This window comes from Ostrea edulis, chromosome 2 (assembly GCF_947568905.1).
Source record: "Ostrea edulis chromosome 2, xbOstEdul1.1, whole genome shotgun sequence".
Classification (NCBI taxonomy): Eukaryota; Metazoa; Mollusca; class Bivalvia; order Ostreida; family Ostreidae; genus Ostrea; species Ostrea edulis.
In genome coordinates this window covers 80295862-80316834 of record NC_079165.1, presented here as the reverse complement: position 1 = coordinate 80316834, position 20973 = coordinate 80295862, and the positions used below count along the sequence as shown (strand labels likewise).

General features: G+C 37.9%; 3 protein-coding genes across 4 annotated transcripts; 2 read left to right on the top strand and 1 right to left on the bottom strand.

The window, feature by feature from the left end:
* The first annotated feature begins 1727 nt into the window (after nt 1-1727).
* On the top strand, nt 1728-7845 carry LOC125681451 (uncharacterized). 2 transcript variants are annotated; one of them, XM_048921558.2, is made up of 5 exons: nt 1728-1954; nt 2251-2637; nt 3063-3158; nt 3253-3312; nt 3428-7845. In XM_048921558.2, exons 1-5 carry the CDS (start codon nt 1873-1875, stop codon nt 5932-5934), a joined length of 3132 nt encoding a protein of 1043 aa, XP_048777515.1. In that variant the 5' UTR covers nt 1728-1872; the 3' UTR covers nt 5935-7845. The 2 variants fall into 2 exon arrangements, with proteins under 2 accessions (XP_048777515.1, XP_048777513.1); XM_048921556.2 differs by having other exon boundaries at nt 2248-2637.
* Nucleotides 6949-9847, bottom strand: LOC125681452 (probable palmitoyltransferase ZDHHC24). Its single transcript, XM_048921559.2, has 2 exons — nt 8855-9847; nt 6949-7688 (listed from the first exon to the last, which is right to left on the bottom strand). The coding sequence occupies exons 1-2, from the start codon at nt 9126-9128 to the stop codon at nt 7108-7110; spliced, it is 855 nt and encodes a 284-aa protein (XP_048777516.2). The 5' UTR covers nt 9129-9847; the 3' UTR covers nt 6949-7107.
* Nucleotides 9848-12710: 2863 nt separating this feature from the next.
* Nucleotides 12711-18979, top strand: LOC125680819 (uncharacterized). The gene is made up of 5 exons (XM_048920588.1): nt 12711-12802; nt 13824-13976; nt 14056-14148; nt 16467-16698; nt 18886-18979. The coding sequence occupies exons 1-5, from the start codon at nt 12728-12730 to the stop codon at nt 18915-18917; spliced, it is 585 nt and encodes a 194-aa protein (XP_048776545.1). The 5' UTR covers nt 12711-12727; the 3' UTR covers nt 18918-18979.
* The last annotated feature ends 1994 nt before the right edge of the window (nt 18980-20973 follow it).

Sequence of the window (20973 nt, the reverse complement as noted above, 5' to 3'; positions counted from 1 at the left end):
ATATTACTTTCCATAAGAACCTGACTGGAATGCCTTACACATACCACTTAGAAAAGTTGGACAAAAGTAAAATACATAGGGGTCACCAACCGCAGTAATTCAGCTAGGATACCCTTTCCTTCAAGACTTAGTGGTCAAGAAAGTAATCCAGCTTCTTTATCTCGCAACATGATTACATCAGTCCGAGACACAGACCATGGTGATGCTGCCACACCTTAGTAAGACCCATACCGGATTATTGTATAACATTATTTTGCACATTTGAATTTCATACATTTTTAGTTAAATGTTTTAAAAAACGTGACTATTAGGACATTATTTCACAGAGTAACACTGATACGGAACGATTTAAAAGATTGACTTGTGAAAAGTGTTTGAAATGAATGTTTTAGAATGCAATGTAAGTTTGACTTGTTTTAACTGAGCAAAGAAAAGAATTCTCTTTTTTTTTTTTAAATTCCACTGCACGTCGACACGGATCTAAGTGAGGGACGAACGACAACTCTGAATAGATATTGCTTCAAAATTAAACGCAGCTCTACAAGATTTATTTCAGTGACTACATCAACAACTTTCTTCGATGAAGTGCACTACAGGAGCCTGGAATAAAGAATAAAGGCGATAGTAATGTCCACGATCAATTATGGTGGACATTTCAACATCCTACTTCATGAGCGGGTCTAGGGAGGCTACCTTTCTCTATCACATCAATGTTATAAAGTCATCTTTCTATATTCTACCCATTTATTTCTTGTTTCATATCTATTGTTCCCCAGTTCAAGAATTTATTTTAACCTATTTTCACACTGGTATCTGGTCAAATATAAATAAAGTTAGGATGAAAAGTTGTGTTTTACCATGCAAATTTAAACTATTTAAATAAAAAAGGAACAAATCTAGTATTCTGACACTTTTACACAAGATTTCTAATTCAGTTTCTATGCCCATCTTTATTAATGCCCATATACTATATTTGAGGTATTCATCAGGGATATTCAACCTAGAAAATACAAGTATGACCAATTGACATTGTGTTTCCATGGCAACCAGACCCCAGCTTCACAATATTACGATATGCTATGGTGTATAAACACATCATCAATACTTTCTCAAAGTATTATCATTTTTCATCATAAATCATGGCCACATCATTTTGATCATTGCATAGAACTGGTATTATATTTTTATATAATATGACAATAAAGAGACTTTTTATTTCAAAAATGTTCCTCGGAATTCACTAATTTGTTTCTGTACTTGACCCACCCCCACCCCCTACCCCAATGGGAAATCCTGAGTACGCAATTGTACTTAATCCCGGCAGCAGTATCAACGAGGGACTATTGCCTCTTCTATACCTACACATGAGAGAGAGAGAGAGAGAGAGAGAGAGAGAGAGAGAGAGAGAGAGAGTTTTCACTTCAGATGAACGGAAATCAACCAACAAATTACCCCTTAGATATACTGTTATTTTAAAAAAGAAAAGCACATTCAACAATCAGACAATGAAACCAGATATATTCTATTATTTCTCGTGATCATTCATTCGAACACGGGTTATATCTAGGCTTAAGTATTATCCGTCCACAGAGCGGATCACTTTTAAAAATCGTTACAGTACAATCTAAATAGAAATGGATATGATATTGCTGATAAAGGTTTGGGTTTGTCCATATCTGTATATATAAATGCAGAATGATCTCATTCTACTTTATATTTTTAAATAGCTAACATGATTTTGAGAATTAATACATGCAATGAAACGGACAATTGTTTTCAAAAGCTGAATGAAAGGAAAGTTTATATTTGTGTATTGCTTCGTGTACAGTACTTCCAAGGCAGCGGGGGGACGTGGACCTGAAATGGTGGAGTATGACGAATAACGAAAATCACGGCGTCTTGCCGCCTATACTTCAGCGTCAACCACGCCCCGTTACAAGGAAGCGAAGGGAACGTAAGTACATCTTAATGAATAGAAATTATTATTTCATGTACAATATTTCATTTATCGATATATTAATGTTTTCTCCAAAAACTTCGTATAAATTTTTTATCGTCATCGTAATCATGTTTGCATAGTTAAATATAAAAATACCTATGTAAAACATTAACTAGAATTTTTAAAAATAGATAAATAAAATAAATATAAAAGATCGAGACCAAATGACAGCTCATCTATCTTTTTATGATATGTACACAGCATTGTTATTGCTAAAGCTGCATGTACCACTATTTTCACAACACCAGCAGCTCCCACACAGTTTCATCAACCACCCGGAGAAGAACAAAGTGCCAATCGTAAATCACTAAGAAGAGGAAGTGACATCAGAGATTCGTCACCCCGAACGTCACTTTTATGGAACAGACGACAGGAATCACCCCGCCATGTATTCTTGAGGAGACCAGAGACAAAAAATACAACCTTTCGTCCTCGAACAGCAAACTTTACAGTCAACAAGAGATCGCCTCAAAGGACGGAAGAAAAAAGTAGTAAACGAACTTCTCCCCCTAGAAAAAACGGACCAAACACCTCGCTCAGAAGAAGGGGTGGCGATCCTGAAGTCAATGAACGAGCTAATGTTACTCTTCGACTACCGCGAATACAGACTGCTAAGCACAAGAATAGGAAAATGAGAAGTAAATTAAATGTGGATAGAAACGCAGGTTTTCCGAACGTTAGGACATCCTTAATGTGTATAAGGCTTGTAACTCTTATGACTGGGTAAATCAAAAAATGATAATTAGATACTTATCTAGACTGTCTACAACTTTCACAAGGAAGTACTTTGACTTTTTTAAAAACGAAATTGGTAATAATAAAGTTGAACTATATACAAATCGAAAGCTACACAAAATGGTATAAAAGGTAATTTTCAATTAGTTATAATCGACGCTATTGGGTACCCTGTACCAGGCGTTACTAGCCTTTCTCTATTACATATATCAAGGGTATTAAGATGTTCGGGGGACCTGTGGATAGATATGATAAACAGCTACATACCAGTGCACGAAATTCTTTCTTATAATTGATAATTTCCAAACATTTTCTCCTTTTTACACAGATCTTGAAAGTGGTGATGTCAAACAGACTATCGTCATCAGTGACTCCAATGTGGCAATAAAAGGAAACCAGACGATAAATAGGGCGCGGCAGAGGGGTAACTAAGTTTTATCGTACTTCTTCACTTAAGTTTTAAAAACGGCGTGTAAATCGGTGTTTATCATTTCCATCTTGGTTCTTTGTCTTTGCAGGACCAACAAAACAAAGAAAATTTCTTAAGGATCTGCGACCTCGGCGTGATATTCTGGAGGGTAAGATACATGTCTTCTTGTCGGATTTCTTAAAATGGTTTTAATGATTTTAGAGTAGTATAGGTCATAAAGATATCAATAAAGCTGTGATGAAATTCTTGATTTATATTTACAGAAGAAACACTGGCCACGCTGGAAGACGTGAACGATTATCTGCTGAATTATATAACAACAAGAGCTTACATAAACTCGAAAGAAATTCTTAACAGAGAAAAATTTCTGCTGATCAGATCAAAACCCGGAGATGGTTGCTCTTCCATTGGATTAAAACTTTTGCACGATTTCACACGTGCAAATCCCCCTAAAACTCCACTCCAAGTCACTGAAGTTATTGACTTCGATGAAGCAATTGGAGGAAAAAACACCGCTATTTTCATAGATGATTTGTTTAATCTAGATATGGTATCCCTTGAACACAAGAAAGAATGGATTGAAAAGCTCCAACGCCTTGCAACTGCATTGCAGGTTAAAAGCAGAAACAACTACGTTATCATCACGATGCGTGAAGACGCTTACGAACGTTTGCCAAACTTCCTTCGCGACAGTAAGCTTTTCAAGTCCGCGTTGATTGATATAAGTCACGAGGACAATAATCTTACATTTCAGGAGAAAACAGATTTCTTAAATCGGTATGTCCTTCCCTATGCTCCTCTATCACCCTTACAATCCACAGAGCTGCTCAATGTCTCTCTTCCATTTGGCTTTCCAAAATGCTGTGAAATTTTTCAAGACAATCCGTTATTTCATAAAAGTCCTTTCGACTTCTTCCGTGATCCGCAAATCTTTATACAGGGTGAATTAGAAGTTATTCTCTCGGAAGAACCGTGCAGATTGGCACCACTCGCTCTCGTTCTTCTTGGCAATGGAGCAATCTCAGAGAAACAACTCCATAATATCGAAAGGAAAGGGAACGATGCCTTGTGGGATAAACTTGAAGAACATTACGAAAACCTGATCACGTGCGAAAGAAAGCAGTTAAAATATTTCGCTCACGACGCAAGAAAAACGTTTTTGCAATTTGATCGAAACACCAATCAGTTCACGTTTAGTCATCCATCTATTCAAAGAGCCATGGCATGCATATTAGCCAGAGTAGATTTGAAGCCTGTGATAAAGCATTGTGATTTGTCACTTCTTCCGCAGATGCGGACTAAAAGTGATTTATGCAGATCGAAAGACGAAGTTCTTTTAGATAGTAGATGCTTCAAAACTTTGAGTAAGCAAATTTGCAAAACAATGGCAAATAGAGACAAGGTATATTTCGATTTGTTATCCAAAATGTCTGTTTGGGAAGAGAGAAAATTCGTGCTATCCTTTGCCAATTTTCTTAAGCAAAATACCAAAGAGGAAATTTTTTCTTCACAAGACGTTTCGAGTAAATTGCTCATAGAATATGCGATGCAGAATGACAAACACAAGTCAGTTGAAAATATGTTATTTGTTGCCGGTAAGACTGGAAAGAGCAAATGCTGGCTAGACATAGCTTGTGAAAACAACCAACGTCTAGCAATAATGCTTCTGCGAAACAACATACAGCCTGATATTGAGACGATCCAGTGTGGAATTAAAGGCAAAAATCCAAAAATACTCCGTGAAACTTTGGAACATGTTGGAATGAACTTTGACCGATTTGAACGCAGACAGAGTAAAGTTGCTGACAATTTCTCTTCTGATGTTACTATCGCAGACGAAGCGTGCCTGTCTGGTGATATCGACGTTGTACGCACAGTGACAGAGTATTTTCCCGAACTTGTGAATTCCAGAAAGGAAGCTAGTTTTCTTGTTTTGATTAAAGCGGCCATTACCGGAGGGATTTGTGAAATCGTGAACAGAATGGTTGACTTGGGAGTTAATGCAAGTTCCTCTAATCAAGACCACTCAGGGCAAAATAACCGAGTTGTCTTTTGTATCGCTTGTAAATATGGAGAGACTGAAATTGCAAAATACTTCGGTAGTGAGGACGGTACTCTTTTTACTTCAAGGGACAAAAACAACCACACACCATTGCATTCAGCGGCAATTGGTGGAACAAAGGAACTTGCGGAGTACCTCATTAGAGGTGGAGTGGACCCGTTTGCAGTGACAGTGAAGCAGGCAACAGCTCTTCACCTTTCTTGTGCTAGTGGTAACCTTGACATTGTCACCCTCCTTGTGGATAACTATCCAACTCTTATTGAAATGGAAGACAAGAAAGAAGCTACCCCAGTACATTATGCCACAAGAGGGGGATCTATTGAAATTCTTACTCTTCTCGTAGAAAGACAGGCAGATATCGCGAAAGTAACCAGGAAAGGAGAATCCATATTGCATGTGTCGTGTCATCGAGGATACATAGAAATAGCAAAATTCATCACTGAGAAGTGCCCCGAGTTGTCGTCTGCTACAACCAAAGATGGTAAGACAGCGCTCCACTTTGCCTGCACCACGGATGACCTTGACCTCGTAAAGTTCCTAGTAGAGGATCTTCATCTTAACCCTCTGCAGGAGACCAATGCCGGAGAAACCTCCTTACAAATGGCGACAGGATATGAAGTCAAAAACTATCTTCAAAGTGTCTGCCTGTCTAAGAAACCCTCTTGCAATTCAAGAATTGGCCCCAATGTGTTTGAATCCGTAATTTGAAAAAGGAAGAGACTATGATGATAAAAACTTATGAAGTTCTGACATACATATCTGAAGCTGTGTTTTATAGAGAACGATGTAGATTTTTGAGAATAGCGTTTTGGATTACTGTTATATTTCCGTGTTTGTGTTCAATGGTTTCATTTGGGATAAGATCAAGTAACATCATGTAAAGAGCCAAACACCCGAGTAACGTTCGTCTAGTGTCTGCTGTAAACTATTCTTCTCATGAGTTCCATTTCAAATTGGAATACATTTGGCACAGCATATTCTAAAGGTAAATTGAAGGGATTTAGGTTTGTTAGATGAATGATCATATCTCCTCCCGAGGGGAGATCATCAAGAAATACAGTAATCGTTTGGTTGTATATTGTTTAACTCCCGCTCGAGAATCTTGAACTCATATTGAGACGTCACCATTGCCAGTGAATCGTTTGGTGTGGGGTCACACAATAATAGATCCAACATTTAATTTATTCTAGCATGCGTGATGGGTCTCATGTTGACACGTTGTTGTTCTATCATTAGTCTGCGACACAGTACTTATTGTCATATGTATATTCCCATTTGTTTGGCTTGACGAGAGTGGACCACCCTCTATACACATTTACCCATTGTGTTTTTCTAGATGTTTTACAAGAAATCAGTTTTCTTACGATCTCGCCTGTACATTTTTCTTTCAATATATCTTGTTTGTTATCAGAAAATAAAATGTTAATATCTATGAATTACTCTATTGATAAAAAGGTTAATATTTGTACATGTGTTGATCAAACAACTACTCTATGTTCAATGGATACACACAAATCCGAGAAAGTTTGTACCAAATGGTTTTTTCTATTTATAATAATTCCTTGATTTCCTGTTTAATTTTCACTCACTCTATATGGTTATTAATGTACAAAGCAAGAGTGGCAAACAGAACACGGTTCCTCAATTAATGGCGTTTGACAAGAGTAGTAACTCTCAGAGATTAGAAAACACACTTTTTATTATGAAAATGCAAGGGAAAACTTTCTATTGTTGTTTTTTATTAAAAGGCTACACCAAGACAGGGTACTTTAACTGAAGTTCTTGATATGTATTTCATTTGATAGATAACAAGACAAAAAAGACATGCAAGCTCTATTAATAGATAACCATAGTCATCGACATTTCCCTATCCCATGTGTATCACAGATCCTTCGGACTTTCGTAGCTGCCTTTAGTCGGAAACTCTAAACCATCTCCCGGAAGTGGTGACGGAATGAACGGACTAATCCAAGACACACGCCATTTCTTTCCTAAAATTTGTCTTAGATTTTCTCGCAGTCCAAGGTCATACGTGAATATCCCTCGTCGCCGTTCGTACGTCGTCATGTTATGACAGACGTTTTTAGTGTGCCAGATGGCCAAAATAGTCAACATCAATGAAAACAGGGTGACAATGAAGGACATGAATACTGTATATGCCTTGTAGAAGTTGAAAATTCCCAAGAAAAACATAACGATAGGGAAAATGAACCCCAGTATATTATAGACTGAGAAATCTCCGAGCATTTCCCAAGCGAGACTTAGACTTATACTGGAAGTAAATATGGCGAGCAATAGTGAATAGAACAAAATTGTCAGGTAGTAACGGTAGTTAAAGTAACCTATACAGCGGCCCGTGTAAATGCAGTGATGGTCACGCTTGAGCACACAGCGGTTACAGATTGCACAGTGGTAAGATCTAGGTGGCGCGTTGGTCTGACAGCCATAACAGTATGTCCAGCCTACAAAAAATAATAATGATAATACCAAATGAAACCCTGCAGAAATTTATACAAGATTGACTGTAAGAGATAAAGAATTATCCCTATCAGAGTTGGTTCAACTCCAACACTCGTCTGTTCAAGTCTATTTTCCTTTCACAAATATTAAAAACGTTAATTAATACACATGTATGCATCTCTTCGCAAGCCATGTATCCGGTATCCGACCCGCTTGCGAATTTGACACCTGGCATGGAAAAATGATTTTTCTGTACAAAATTCATTTTTATAGCACCATGCATATGTATTCATTAAAAAAACCCACACCATATATCTAATCCGATGAGCGGTAAAATGAGGTGGGTGGTAAATCTAGTACTGTCGACTCCCGACTGTCCCGGATTGCAATGTTTTATAGATAATATTAAAATCGGTGAACAGAATTACTTCATACTTCTCGGGAATAATAAAAAAAAAAACCGTTTTCGTTTTTTGTATTTATAACACGGTACTAGATTTACCGCTTTTGAGTATGCGACATTTCAAGTTTAAGAATTTATACTTATTATCATTGTTGGGTTTTTTTTAATTGTGTGGATCAATTTGGACATGAAGATTGTTCCCGAGAAGAATGAAGTTATTCTGTTGGCCGGTTTTGATATTATCTATAAATCGTCGATCACAATCCAGGACCATCGGGAGTCGGCAGTACATTATATACATGTATATTTTGGAATCATTAAAACTATGAAAAAGAAGAAGTATTTCTAGTTAAACATAAAGATTTATTCAACATCGGTTTTTTGTTTTTTTTATTATTGTTTAAAAGTATCTTTATAAATCATGCATTGAATGAAAAGTGTCCGTTTTCGGTTTTTGTATTTACAACACAGTACTAGATTTACCGCTTTTGAGTATGCGACATTTCAAGTTTAGGAATTTATATATATTATTATTTGTTTGTTTTTTTAATTGGGTGAATCAATTTGAACATAAAGATTGTTCCCGAGAAGTATGAAGTAATCCTGTTCGCCAGTTTTAATATTATCTATAAAACATCGCAATCCGGGACCATCGGAAGTGACGGCAGTACTAGATTTACCGCCCACCGTAAAAGGAACCCAATGGGCCACCATACATAATTATACAAATCGAAAGTAAAAATGGAATTGCAAACATAATCTTACCTGGCTTGATCATGGTAGGCAGTACCACCCCCGCCGTAGAAGTGTTGGTCAGAATCACCTTCCACGTACCCCCCATAATATTCACGTAAAGAAATAAGGTCCACGCCCCATACAGATAAATAGTTAAGTCACTGGTTCCGGAATTCTCCCTTTGCCATGGAAACACAATAAAATACAAATAGAACATGACGTTGTGGACTAACAGCAATAGGTAGACAAACATGATTCTGTCGATCGTCCGCCGGGGAACACTTGTCTGCAGTAAAACATCCATTTTCCCTTCCCGCGTCACTTAACACCGGGATGTAAAGTACCGAGGTTCCGTGGCGTCACAATATAATTAAAGCACACTATTTGTTTAACGTGTTAAAGGGGTACACACCATGTGTGCTAAACAAGTCTATTCTTATTGATTAATGTTATGGTCATTGCGAAATACTTCATTAGGTGTTAAACCATTGTATCAATAGCAAATACCGATCGATTAATAACACTTATCTATTTATCAGATCGGCAGAAAGATGCATCGTCCGTGTAGCATCTAAACTTTTAATGCATATATATTTTTGAATTCTCAAAAAAATGAAGGATATTTCGAATTTACCAATTTGATATTGTGAAACGAATGTCCATGTTTATTATTTCACCGAGTCGATTTTTTAAATCGATTTGATCTTTTAATTTGTTAATTCTTGACGATCTAGGGAATAGAATACTGATAGGAAATAACTTCAGGTACATAAGTTAATCAGTTAATCCGCGTGAAGTCACCTGACATGGGGGGAAATGTAGATATCAATGAGAGAGAGAGAGAGAGAGAGAGAGAGAGAGAGAGAGAGAGTTATGAAAACATTAGGTTCTATCTGTTCCATTGGGTATTAAATATCTCCTCAACATTTTTGAAATGTATGAATTTTTGTGTTTCGTTAAAGAGTTTGAAAGTATATAAGATACTACAAAACGAATGCTCAATGAATATTCCTTACTTTAAAAAAAAATTAAGTTTTTTTTTTCTTTTTTACTATATAGACTAAATCCCTGTCTGTTTAAATACATGTATGTTATGTACAGGATCATCGTATTGAAAACTACCACTGTGGCTGCATCGCTGATTAAATGTGTACCCTTGATAAAATGAATAGAAGATTATTATTATATCAATCTAATACGGAAGTTCCGAGTTCCCCAAGAGTTATTTCCCTTTGTCGAACTCTTCCGTAAATTATGACGTAAAATATGATGACAGTGGGTACATTTGCAAATGACTATCGTTGTATTATTTCTTTAAAGATGATATCCAGAGTTTCTGAGACCATCCTATCTCAGGGAAAAGGCAACTTTAGTGAGTTTATGAGTATTGGATAACAAAATGGCTCAAACAAATATTGTTAATTGCCATCTTTCTTTGATAAAAGCGTCACTCATGTACATGTAGAGGAAACGAATAATGATTCAATAGCCAATTTGATGATCTTATTAAAACAAATTATGCTTGATATGGCCCAGAATATGCATACCAGTGATTGATATAAACAAAAGTTACGCTTTTATTACATTAATCGTACGTAATCGTTTTGTACAATGCCAGTCTACGATATAATGTATACATTGTGTACCCACCATACGTCATAAAATGCGAAAGAGTTCGACAAAGGGAAATAACTTTTGGGTAACTCGGAACTTGCGTATTAAAATAAGCTGTTTTGAATTCGCTACCGCTTCTTTGTGTAGGGACATAACAATAACGGAGCGGATCAAAAGATCTTATTCTAATCAGATTGATATGAAGGTTTTTTTTGTTTGTTTTTGTTTTTTTACGTCACTTTGATAATTTTTCACTCGTCATGACATGGCACCAGCTGTAGATGAAGGACCCCAAATATGGCACTCAAGGCTGTAGCAGTAGTGAGGGTTTTTCAACGTGCCAACGCCTGTCGCGACACGGAACCTCGCTTTTTAAAAAGTCTGATCCAAACGACCTGCAGGCGACTCCTAATTATATATGGAGAGAGTCTGACTAAGGAACAGTATATCATCTTCAAACAATATGCAGTAATACATAGAGTAATTTCCTTCACACCGGTGGCGGTATAGTTTAGGGGAGAGCGTTTACTTTGTGAGTGGGATATCGTGGGTTCGAGCCCTGCTCAATTGTGCCTTAGCAGTGTCAAACTTAAGATGTAAAAATTAGGGTGTGACTAGCTTATTTCCTACCCATAATGCTCCGTCCAGTAGGAGCATTATGGGTAGGCCAGAACCAGCTAGGGTGTGACAAAATGGCCTAATTCGATCATCAACCATAGCAGATGTCTAGTTGACTTCCGAAACTTAATTGCGCATGCCTAACTTGCTTCCGGACCTTCAGTGCGCATGTTTGGTTACTAAAGTTTAACTATTCTAGTTGCTGTGTGGTAGATCAGACATGCGCAGTAACACCGCTTCTGGTTTCGACCATAGGCAGTTCGATCGTGCTATGGTTCATCTCTAGTTACTATAGTTGATGATCAAACAAGACCAAGGCTCCAGTATTTCTTAAGGCAAATCTTACAGTAATTGAGTGTCATTTTGTTAATTTTTTATTTATTTTGAAGTGAAAAGTCATTTCCTGTAAATGATAATTACGTGCGACTTTTAGATGCCAATATGCAAGATAATTATGTTGACATGTAAGTTACCAATCTTTTTACAGAATCTGAATTTGACATAGGTAAATTTACTTACCAACATTAGTATCTGTCGTTATAGATCCAAGGTGCAACACAATTACGTTGACAAGCCATATAATTATGTAGACATGCGAGTTATTTATGTCAACTTGCTAGATAATTATGTTGATATGCAACTTATTTATGGCGACATACGAGATGATTAAGTCGACATGTAAGCATCCTTATATTGACATGCAACTTATCTATGTCAGCATGCAAGATACTTATGTCAGTTCAACATAATTTAAATTTTCTTGCATGTTGACATATATAAGTCACATGTCCACATAAGTATGTTGCATGTCGACTTAATTAACTCGAATGTTGAGATAGATAAATCACATGTCAACCTAATTATCGAGCATTTTGACATAAATATCTCCAGGATATCTTTGCATGTTGACATAAATAGCTCGCATGTCTACATGATTATATGGCATGTTCACATAAATAAGGCACATGTCAACATAATTTATGTGACACACCTTGATGTATGATGTCAGATACTGGGGTAGTAAGTTTACCGATATCAAAATCAGATTCTCTAAAAAGATTGGTAACTTGCATGTCAACATTATTCTTGCATGTTGATATAGTTTTCTTGCACGTTGACATAAATTATCTCACACGTAGAGGCCAGAAATATGCTACATGCACCATACAAAGTTGACAGAATCTATATCATTCTTTTATCTTTTTTTAAATAAAATTTTAGAAAAGAATAAGATGATTTTGGAGCGATGAAAAAAAAAACCCAAATCATCAGTTATGATGTTAAACAATATTGGGGTGGGGTAGGGGTGTTTTCTGCCAAGCCTGGCACCGTGCGTTTTCACATATATTTATGCTTGCGTCTTACGGAATATAAGAGTTCCACAGAGGGAAACAGGTATCGGGCAGCTCGGAAATTGCGTATTTGGGTACAGATCAAATGACAATTTATCACATCTGGCACAAAATCTCACCGCATGTAGCATCACGAAACTACACTCGAGCATACTTTTATAAAAATCATATCATCGTTTCTGTCAAATCACATTATAACACAGTAATACTTGACTTGCAACAAAGGGCAACAGGTGATTTAAGTCGATAAACACCCAATGAATGCCTATATAAACCCTTGTGAGCATACTAAAGTTCACTGACATTCTACATAATAGTCATGACAGGAATGTGTGCAATCCTCATCAGTTCGTGTTTGGCTGTTCTGTCTGGTTATACCAGTGCCGATATGGAAGTATGTAAAATTCTTTTTATTAACTTTATTATGAATTAGAGTAAGTTCATGGGGTTATATCAAAACATCTGTGTTTAGAGTCATCCATCTTTGCTCGCTAAGGGTTCCGATCCGATGGCTAGTAAATCCAACCTTCTTAATTTGGGAACCGTCATGATTTGTCCAATTGTGAGTAAATTATAATGAAGTAGAAAAATAGAGCTATATATATACCTCTTCCTGCCTTAGAGGTTAATATAACATATGATTTTTCCAACATCGGTCCAAAAATGAATTGGGAATTCCCAAATTAACTCAATTGGTTGTCATTTTTGGTCATCCAATGAAAACTCGCGTTTCGTATCATTTTTGACTAGGTATTGCACTCTATATTGTTTCGTAAGGCCTATAGTAACCATCTGCGATGTTTAAGATAAGTCTATCATACAATAAAACAATCATTGCCATCTCTAGGTCAATACGATATTTATCTACCTGAGAAGTACAAAATTCACCGAAGGGTTGGGTCGGCTCGGTGAATATTGTACTTCCCAGGTATCTAAAACATCATATTCACCAAAAATATCAATTCTGGACGCGAAGTGCAGGTTGTATCTATTTACCGGTGGGATTTTGTATGTCATTATAGCATTGTTCTAATCGTGACCTTACGTATCACCAAGAGTCACTGATTGTATATACAGTGAAAACTGTCTAATCCGACACCTGTGTAATCTCTATAACTGGACGTTTCGACTCTTATTTTCATTCCCAATTTCATATATTCAATGCATGTTTTTACACTATTTAATCCGAAATACTGTGTTTCCCGACCCCCTAAAAATTGTCTCCCATTATATGTCAGATTAGACAGGTTTCACTGTAATCGAATAAACTGTAAATCATATTTTAGATCACATAATAATTATGCAACTCATAGAGAGTCTAGATATGCTTGTTATGCACGGTTCTGACATCTAGAAAGTTAACTGATGCTTGATGTATTATATGATGAAGTGATTTTAAATATCGTATGTTGCAGTTCCATCGGATAAAAGTGTTGTCAAACGGGGTGCCAGTCTCGGAGGATGTACTGTACGACAAGGACAACAAAGTAGCCATTCTGAACGTGAATGGGGAGCAAGATGGCAATAAATCCATCTGTCAATCGTCAAACTTCCATGACCTAGAGAGAGTGCGTCTGTGTTACTCAATAGTTCTGAATTCGTTATCACATAGATTGTTATTATAACGTTTTCACTTTTATTATTCAGCATATACTGGCCCTGAAGCAAGTGAAGTCTGGGAAATGCTACCTCGTGACCACAGAGGAAACCCTGTCTGACATAGAGCGTTTGTTTGAAAACGTAAGTTAATTTACGTGCGATAATGAGCAGTCGGTGTGTTCCTTACACTTAAAATTTCTAAAACATATTTTTCATGTATATGTTGATAAACCTTTTTTGAATACCAAGAGATCTGGTGCCGAGCGAAGCGAGGGACCCAATCGAGTGGCGAGAGAGAAGATTAACAACATACTTAGAACATGTTTCACACGAGAAATGAAAACTGTTTGTGGTCCCTATTTAATTTACTATAACCCTTCCGTATCTTTTATCCTTTAACCAAGATCATCAGCATTTATCATTTTGTATTGACTGGGTTTGATAATGTGTGCTCTCAAGGGGAGTTTACCTGTATTCCACAGCCAGGTGAGGATGCACAGTGAGTAGTTTTCTACTCAGGAATGGAGAAAATGCGACGGACCAGACCGGGATTCGAACCCGGGCCCCCTGAATCTCCAGTCGGGTGCTCTACCGATTGAGGTATTTGGCCATCGTCGATCCCGTCTGACCACCACATTGAATGATTCCTTCCTTCATAATGTTTTTCACGCCTTGAAGATAACAACTCGGATCTTTATCCCCTGGCAGATATTTTCACCTGTCAGTTTCAGAGGTTGGCCTACAACACCAAATGTAACAGGAAGGGAGAAAATGTAATGGACTAAACTGGCCGGATTCGAACCCGGGCCTCCTGAATCTCTAGTCGGGTGCTCTACCAACTGAGCTATCTAGCCACCGGTGACCCGTCTGGCCGTCACACTTGTAACACCAGCGAACAAGCAGTACATGCAATGTGTCTGGTTAGGTACACGCCTCTGGTTATGTACACGCCTATGGTTATGTACACGCCTATGGTTATGTACAGGCTTCTGGTTAAGTACACGCCTATGTTTATGTACACGCCTCTAGTTATGTACACGCCTGTGGTTAAGTACACGCCTCTAGTTATGTACACGCCTGTGGTTAAGTACACGCCTCTAGTTATGTACACGCCTGTGGTTAAGTACACGCCTCTAGTTATGTACACGCCTGTGGTTAAGTACACGCCTCTGGTTATGTACACGCCTGTGGTTAAGTACACGCCTCTAGTTATGTACACGCCTGTGGTTAAGTACACGCCTCTGGTTATGTACACGCCTGTGGTTAAGTACACGCCTCTGGTTAGGTACAGGCCTCTGGTTAGGTACACGCCTCTGGTTAGGTACACGCTTCTGGTTAAGTACATGCCTCTGGTTAGGTACACGCCTCTGGTTAAGTACACGCCTCTGGTTATGTACACGCTTCTGGTTAAGTACACGCCTCTGGTTAAGTACACGCCTGTGGTTAAGTACACGCCTCTGGTTATGTACACGCCTGTGGTTAAGTACACGCCTGTGGTTAAGTACACGCCTCTGGTTAGGTACACGCCTCTGGTTAGGTACACGCCTCTGGTTAGGTACACGCTTCTGGTTAAGTACATGCCTCTGGTTAGGTACACGCCTCTGGTTAAGTACACGCCTCTGGTTATGTACACGCCTCTGGTTAACTACATGCCTCTGGTTATGTACACGCCTATGGTTAAGTACACGCCTCTGGTTAGGTACACGCCTCTGGTTAGGTACACGCTTCTGGTTAAGTACATGCCTCTAGTTATGTACACGCCTGTGGTTAAGTACACGCCTCTGGTTAGGTACACGCCTGTGGTTAAGTACACGCCTCTGGTTATGTACACGCCTGTGGTTAAGTACACGCCTCTGGTTAGGTACAGGCCTCTGGTTAGGTACAGGCCTCTGGTTAGGTACACGCCTCTGGTTAGGTACACGCTTCTGGTTAAGTACATGCCTCTGGTTAGGTACTCGCCTCTGGTTAAGTACACGCCTCTGGTTATGTACACGCTTCTGGTTAAGTACACGCCTCTGGTTATGTACACGCCTGTGGTTAAGTACACGCCTCTGGTTATGTACACGCCTGTGGTTAAGTACACGCCTGTGGTTAAGTACACGCCTCTGGTTAGGTACACGCCTCTGGTTAGGTACACGCTTCTGGTTAAGTACATGCCTCTGGTTAAGTACACGCCTCTGGTTAAGTACACGCCTCTGGTTATGTACACACCTCTAGAGGGCTCCCTTGATTGGCCTGAAATCTCTCATGTTATAGGGGTTCCTATTCTAGTAATAACGTGTCCGGAATGCAGTTTGACAGCGAGCTTTAAATACACTCTGATGAAACAAATATGGTATAATCTAAATGGCTACCCAGTAACGTTTTAAAGTTTCCTGACCAATAAAATTCAAGGTGACAAACATACATGTAGATCGCATTACGATGGTGATAGTAACGAAATTGTTTTTCGCTTTTAGGGCAAGGTGCATGAAACAAAACTACTTTCTTACATAGCCCGAAAGGACAGTGTGCCCGTCGAAGATGTCGAAGTTCAAGCTGGTAAGAAAATAGCTGAATTCTGCAAAGACTACGACACACGTTGGCTGGTAGAAGCACCTGTCGGACGTCTCCGAAGACGTGATTTGAATTTACAACGTATGCCTGAACCGTGCTTGTTTAATTGTGGCCATTGTATGTTCGACATTACAGGTAATTTTCTGAGTTGAATGTGCATGTTTTCCCCAGCTAACATAGTGTCTTCTTTTGAAATAGTCAAGTGTGCAGCGTGAGCGTATTGGCGAATACTTCAAAATACACTGTAATCAAAATTCATGTAACTATGTTTGCAATGTTTTTGCTCTGATATCTTTACAAGTTGTAATGATAGCCATTCTCTCACGAATTGACGACAGTTGTAAACAATGCACGTATGAATCTTGATAAATATAATACGTCTATTCGGACAGAAATAAAAAAAAGAGTGTAACTATAAGAAATGATTTCATTTTGAAAATACGTGATGATATGAACTACGCCGCTTTACGTTAGCGAGCTTCATGAAGTCTGCCAGTGTTTACGTTAGCGCGCTTCATGAAGTCTGCCAGTGTTTACGTTAACGAGCTTCATGAAGTCTGCCAGTGTTTACGTTAGCGCGCTTCATGAAGTCTGCCAGTGATTACGTTAGCGAGCTTCATGAAGTCTGCCAGTGTTTACGTTAACGAGCTTCATGAAGTCTGCCAGTGTTTACGTTAACGAGCTTCATGAAGTCTGCCAGTGTTTACGTTAGCGAGCTTCATGAAGTCTGCCAGTGTTTACGTTAGCGCGCTTCATGAAGTCTGCCAGTGTTTACGTTAGCGCGCTTCATGAAGTCTGCCAGTGTTTACGTTAACGAGCTTCATGAAGTCTGCCAGTGTTTACGTTAGCGAGCTTCATGAAGTCTGCCAGTGTTTACGTTAGCGCGCTTCATGAAGTCTGCCAGTGTTTACGTTAGCGCGCTTCATGAAGTCTGCCAGTGTTTACGTTAACGAGCTTCATGAAGTCTGCCAGTGTTTACGTTAGCGAGCTTCATGAAGTCTGCCAGTGTTTACGTTAGCGCGCTTCATGAAGTCTGCCAGTGTTTACGTTAGCGCGCTTCATGAAGTCTGCCAGTGTAAAGCGTCATGTAGTTCATAACCTCATGAAACGTGAAGACAACGAAGAGTGGTCCATCTCATAAATCCCATCAAAAATACAAGATTAACAGTAGAGCAAACATATACTCCTGAGCATACCAGAGGTGGAATTAGGTTCCAAAGAGAAGTAAACATCCCCTGTTGATCAACCACACCCGCCGTAAGCCCTCTATCTTAAACAGGTAAACGGAGTAATCCGTATTCAAAATCAGTATCGGCCTAACAAGTGGTATAAAACACGCTGGACAACATGCGAGTTAATGACAGGTTGTATTTGCAAATAAGATCATTATAACGACAATAGAATTTGTGAAATACCGACTTCAAACGATACTGTTGAAATCCCTGTAACATCAACTTATTTGTCAGTAGCTTGCTTCGATTTTTTTTAAATGATCATACACAGAACATGCTCGTGCGTATCGAATCAGTTGAGAGACATGGATACTATATACAAGTGATAATGAAATTTTGCTTTTTAAAAATGAAATGTTAGTGCTTCATCAAGAATGTCGGTGTAAAGCGATGCAGTTTATATCGTCATGCATTTCATGGAATTTATTTCTTGAATAACTTGAAGCAGGGAACGAACATAAATTCACCGACTTTGCTTGTTTGGTTTTAATCAACTTTATTCTTATAAAATATACTTTAAAATAGAAATGAGACTTGTAGTTCGATTTATCGTATGATTTCTTCCTAGGTATTCCCCTGAACGAAAATGCTTTGAGATGAAATGCTATGTACCAATTTTCTTAAATGATTACCATTAACTCCTTAAACTAGAGACTGGGAAGTGTTTGTCATAAATGTGTTAATTTCTTTTTCACAAGCGTGCAATGTACAGAAAGGATTCTCTTGAGATTTTCTAACAGTATTTGAAATGATCGATTGTAAAAAAAAAAAAAAGAGGATATAATTTAGATGAGATTCCATTGCAATTAGAGGCATCCAGAAGAGCCTTAAGCACAACATAAACAGGCGCTGTTAGGAATCTGTAAAATTTGTCTACATTATTTACAGGTACTAGAATACCGGTTTTTTGGGTTTTTTTTACATTTTGAACCGTGAAATACTGAAATTTAAAAAGATATTTTCACAGTTGTTATTTTCACAATGTGAATCTCAGCCAGACTAAATGAATTTGATATTGCCTGGTATTTATTTGGGAAACATTTAGCTTTTTAGGATTAAATCGCGTTTTAACATTCATTTTGTTTTGTAGAATTGAGCAAGTCAGTTGAGGTAATGGAATGAGCAAGTCTTGGAGGAGATATCATGTGCATATATAACTTGAAATAAAGTAATGATACCCATCATATTTCTTTTGCAATTTTAACATATACACACCGGGGTGTCAAACAGCTGTTCTATAGATACACATTCTAACATACACACCGGAATGTCAAACAGCTGTTCTATACAAACACATTCTAACATACACAGCAGAATGTCAAAAAAGCTGTTCTATAGACACACATTCTAACATACACATCGGAATGTCAAACAGCTGTTCTATATACATACCGGGATGTCAAACAGCTGTTCTATATACACACCGGGGTGTCAAACACCTGTTCTATAAACACACATTCTAACATACACACCGGAATGTCAATCAGCTGTTCTATATACATACCAGAATGTCAAACAGCTGTTCTATATACATACCGGGATGTGTTGCCTACCACAGGCTCTATAAACCAGCACGGACCATGGATGATATTCCTTCCAAATCATGCCGTCAGTTCCTTAAGCTCAAATTTACAAACAAAGGAATAGATGCCGTCAACATAAGCAACATTCTTCGTCATAAAAGGGTTCAGTCGTGTATTCCAACTTATTTCAAGTTCAAGCCTACACCCTGTATTTCCTACAGCTATACTTCTACTATTGCATCCAAACTTTTTAATTATAAACAAACTTTGCAGTGCTTAGATATAGACCATCTTATACGTAATCCACCAACATGTTCTTGTTCTTCATCTTCTTTCAACTACAGTCCAGCTGGACATGTCATTACTGGTGATGTTGATATAGTTGAAAATGAGGACCTCAAATCACTTATTCTTAAAGGTCCTAAATACAGAGAACCTCGGTCTTTTAATTGGCGACAGAACTTCATCTCTATTATGAGTTCTGTCGAAGATTATGCCAGACGATGGGCTAAATATGAAAAAGAAGAACTTGATACATTGTCAGAATGGGTTAAAAGCATAAGAGGGATATTAAAATTCCGCATAAGACACATGAAAACAAAAGTACGTACCATCTATCCTTCTGTGTTTAGTAAACCAGAAGTGATAAAAGAATTAGATAGGTTACATGAGGAATATGTTTTGGTTCCAGCTGACAAAGCTAGTAACAACATTGTCTTTGTTTGTAAGGCTCATTATTACAACTGTATTTTAAACGAACTTGGCATTAATTCCACTTTTGGTAATCATACTTATACTCCAACTGCCCTTTCAAAAGACGAAATTCTTCAAAACCATGCTTCAGTTTTAGACACATTTAATATTCCAGTCAATGGGTCGAATGAATATGAGTTACCGTACCTATACTGGATTCCTAAACTACATAAAAACCCTTACAAACAAAGATACATTGCTGGATCCAGTAAGTGCTCTACCAAGCCCCTATCTTTGCTCCTCACGAAAATGTTAACAGCTGTGAAGGAGAAACTTCAAACTTACTGTGCGACTATATATGCCAGAAGTGGTGTTAATCAAATGTGGATTCTAAAAAATTCTAAAGAACTTTTAGTAAACTTGAAATCACAGAATTTTTCCCAAATCAATAGCATTAAAACCTATGACTTTTCAACACTATACACGACCATTCCTCACGATAAATTAAAGACTAGACTTTCTGACATCATGGACAGTTGCTTCTTCAACAAAAACGGAAATATTCATATCTAGTGATCAGTTATTCAAAAACTTACTTTGTTAAACACCACTCTGATTCCACGCACAAGTACTCTGAAGTTGAAATAAAAAATATGCTAGAGTTCCTCATTGACAGTATCTTCGTGGTCTTTGGTGATCAGGTCTTCCAACAGTCTGTTGGAATTCCCATGGGCACGAATTGTGCTCCTTTGTTAGCTGACCTGTTTTTATATTCATATGAAGCAGAATTTATTCAAAAACTTCTACGTGAGAAGAAAAAATCTCTCGCTGTGACCTTCAATTCGACTTTTAGATATATCGATGACGTTTTGTCTATTAACAATGATAGCTTTCATTCATATGTCGATTTGATATAACCCTGTGAGCTCGAAATAAAGGACACCACAGAGTCGTCCACTTCT

Excerpts from the sequence above, each read along its gene's own strand:
- LOC125681451 (XM_048921556.2), top strand. The coding sequence starts at position 1,873 with ATGACGAATAACGAAAATCACGGCGTCTTGCCGCCTATACTTCAGCGT. Across the intron at positions 3,159-3,252 it reads AAATAGGGCGCGGCAGAGGG|GACCAACAAAACAAAGAAAA; the intron begins GTAACTAAGTTT and ends TTGTCTTTGCAG. Across the intron at positions 3,313-3,427 it reads TCGGCGTGATATTCTGGAGG|AAGAAACACTGGCCACGCTG; the intron begins GTAAGATACATG and ends TTATATTTACAG.
- LOC125681452 (XM_048921559.2), bottom strand. The coding sequence starts at position 9,128 with ATGGATGTTTTACTGCAGACAAGTGTTCCCCGGCGGACGATCGACAGA. Across the intron at positions 7,689-8,854 it reads GCCTACCATGATCAAGCCAG|GCTGGACATACTGTTATGGC; the intron begins GTAAGATTATGT and ends TATTTTTTGTAG.
- LOC125680819 (XM_048920588.1), top strand. The coding sequence starts at position 12,728 with ATGACAGGAATGTGTGCAATCCTCATCAGTTCGTGTTTGGCTGTTCTG. Across the intron at positions 12,803-13,823 it reads ATACCAGTGCCGATATGGAA|TTCCATCGGATAAAAGTGTT; the intron begins GTATGTAAAATT and ends CGTATGTTGCAG. Across the intron at positions 16,699-18,885 it reads TTGTATGTTCGACATTACAG|AATTGAGCAAGTCAGTTGAG; the intron begins GTAATTTTCTGA and ends TTTGTTTTGTAG.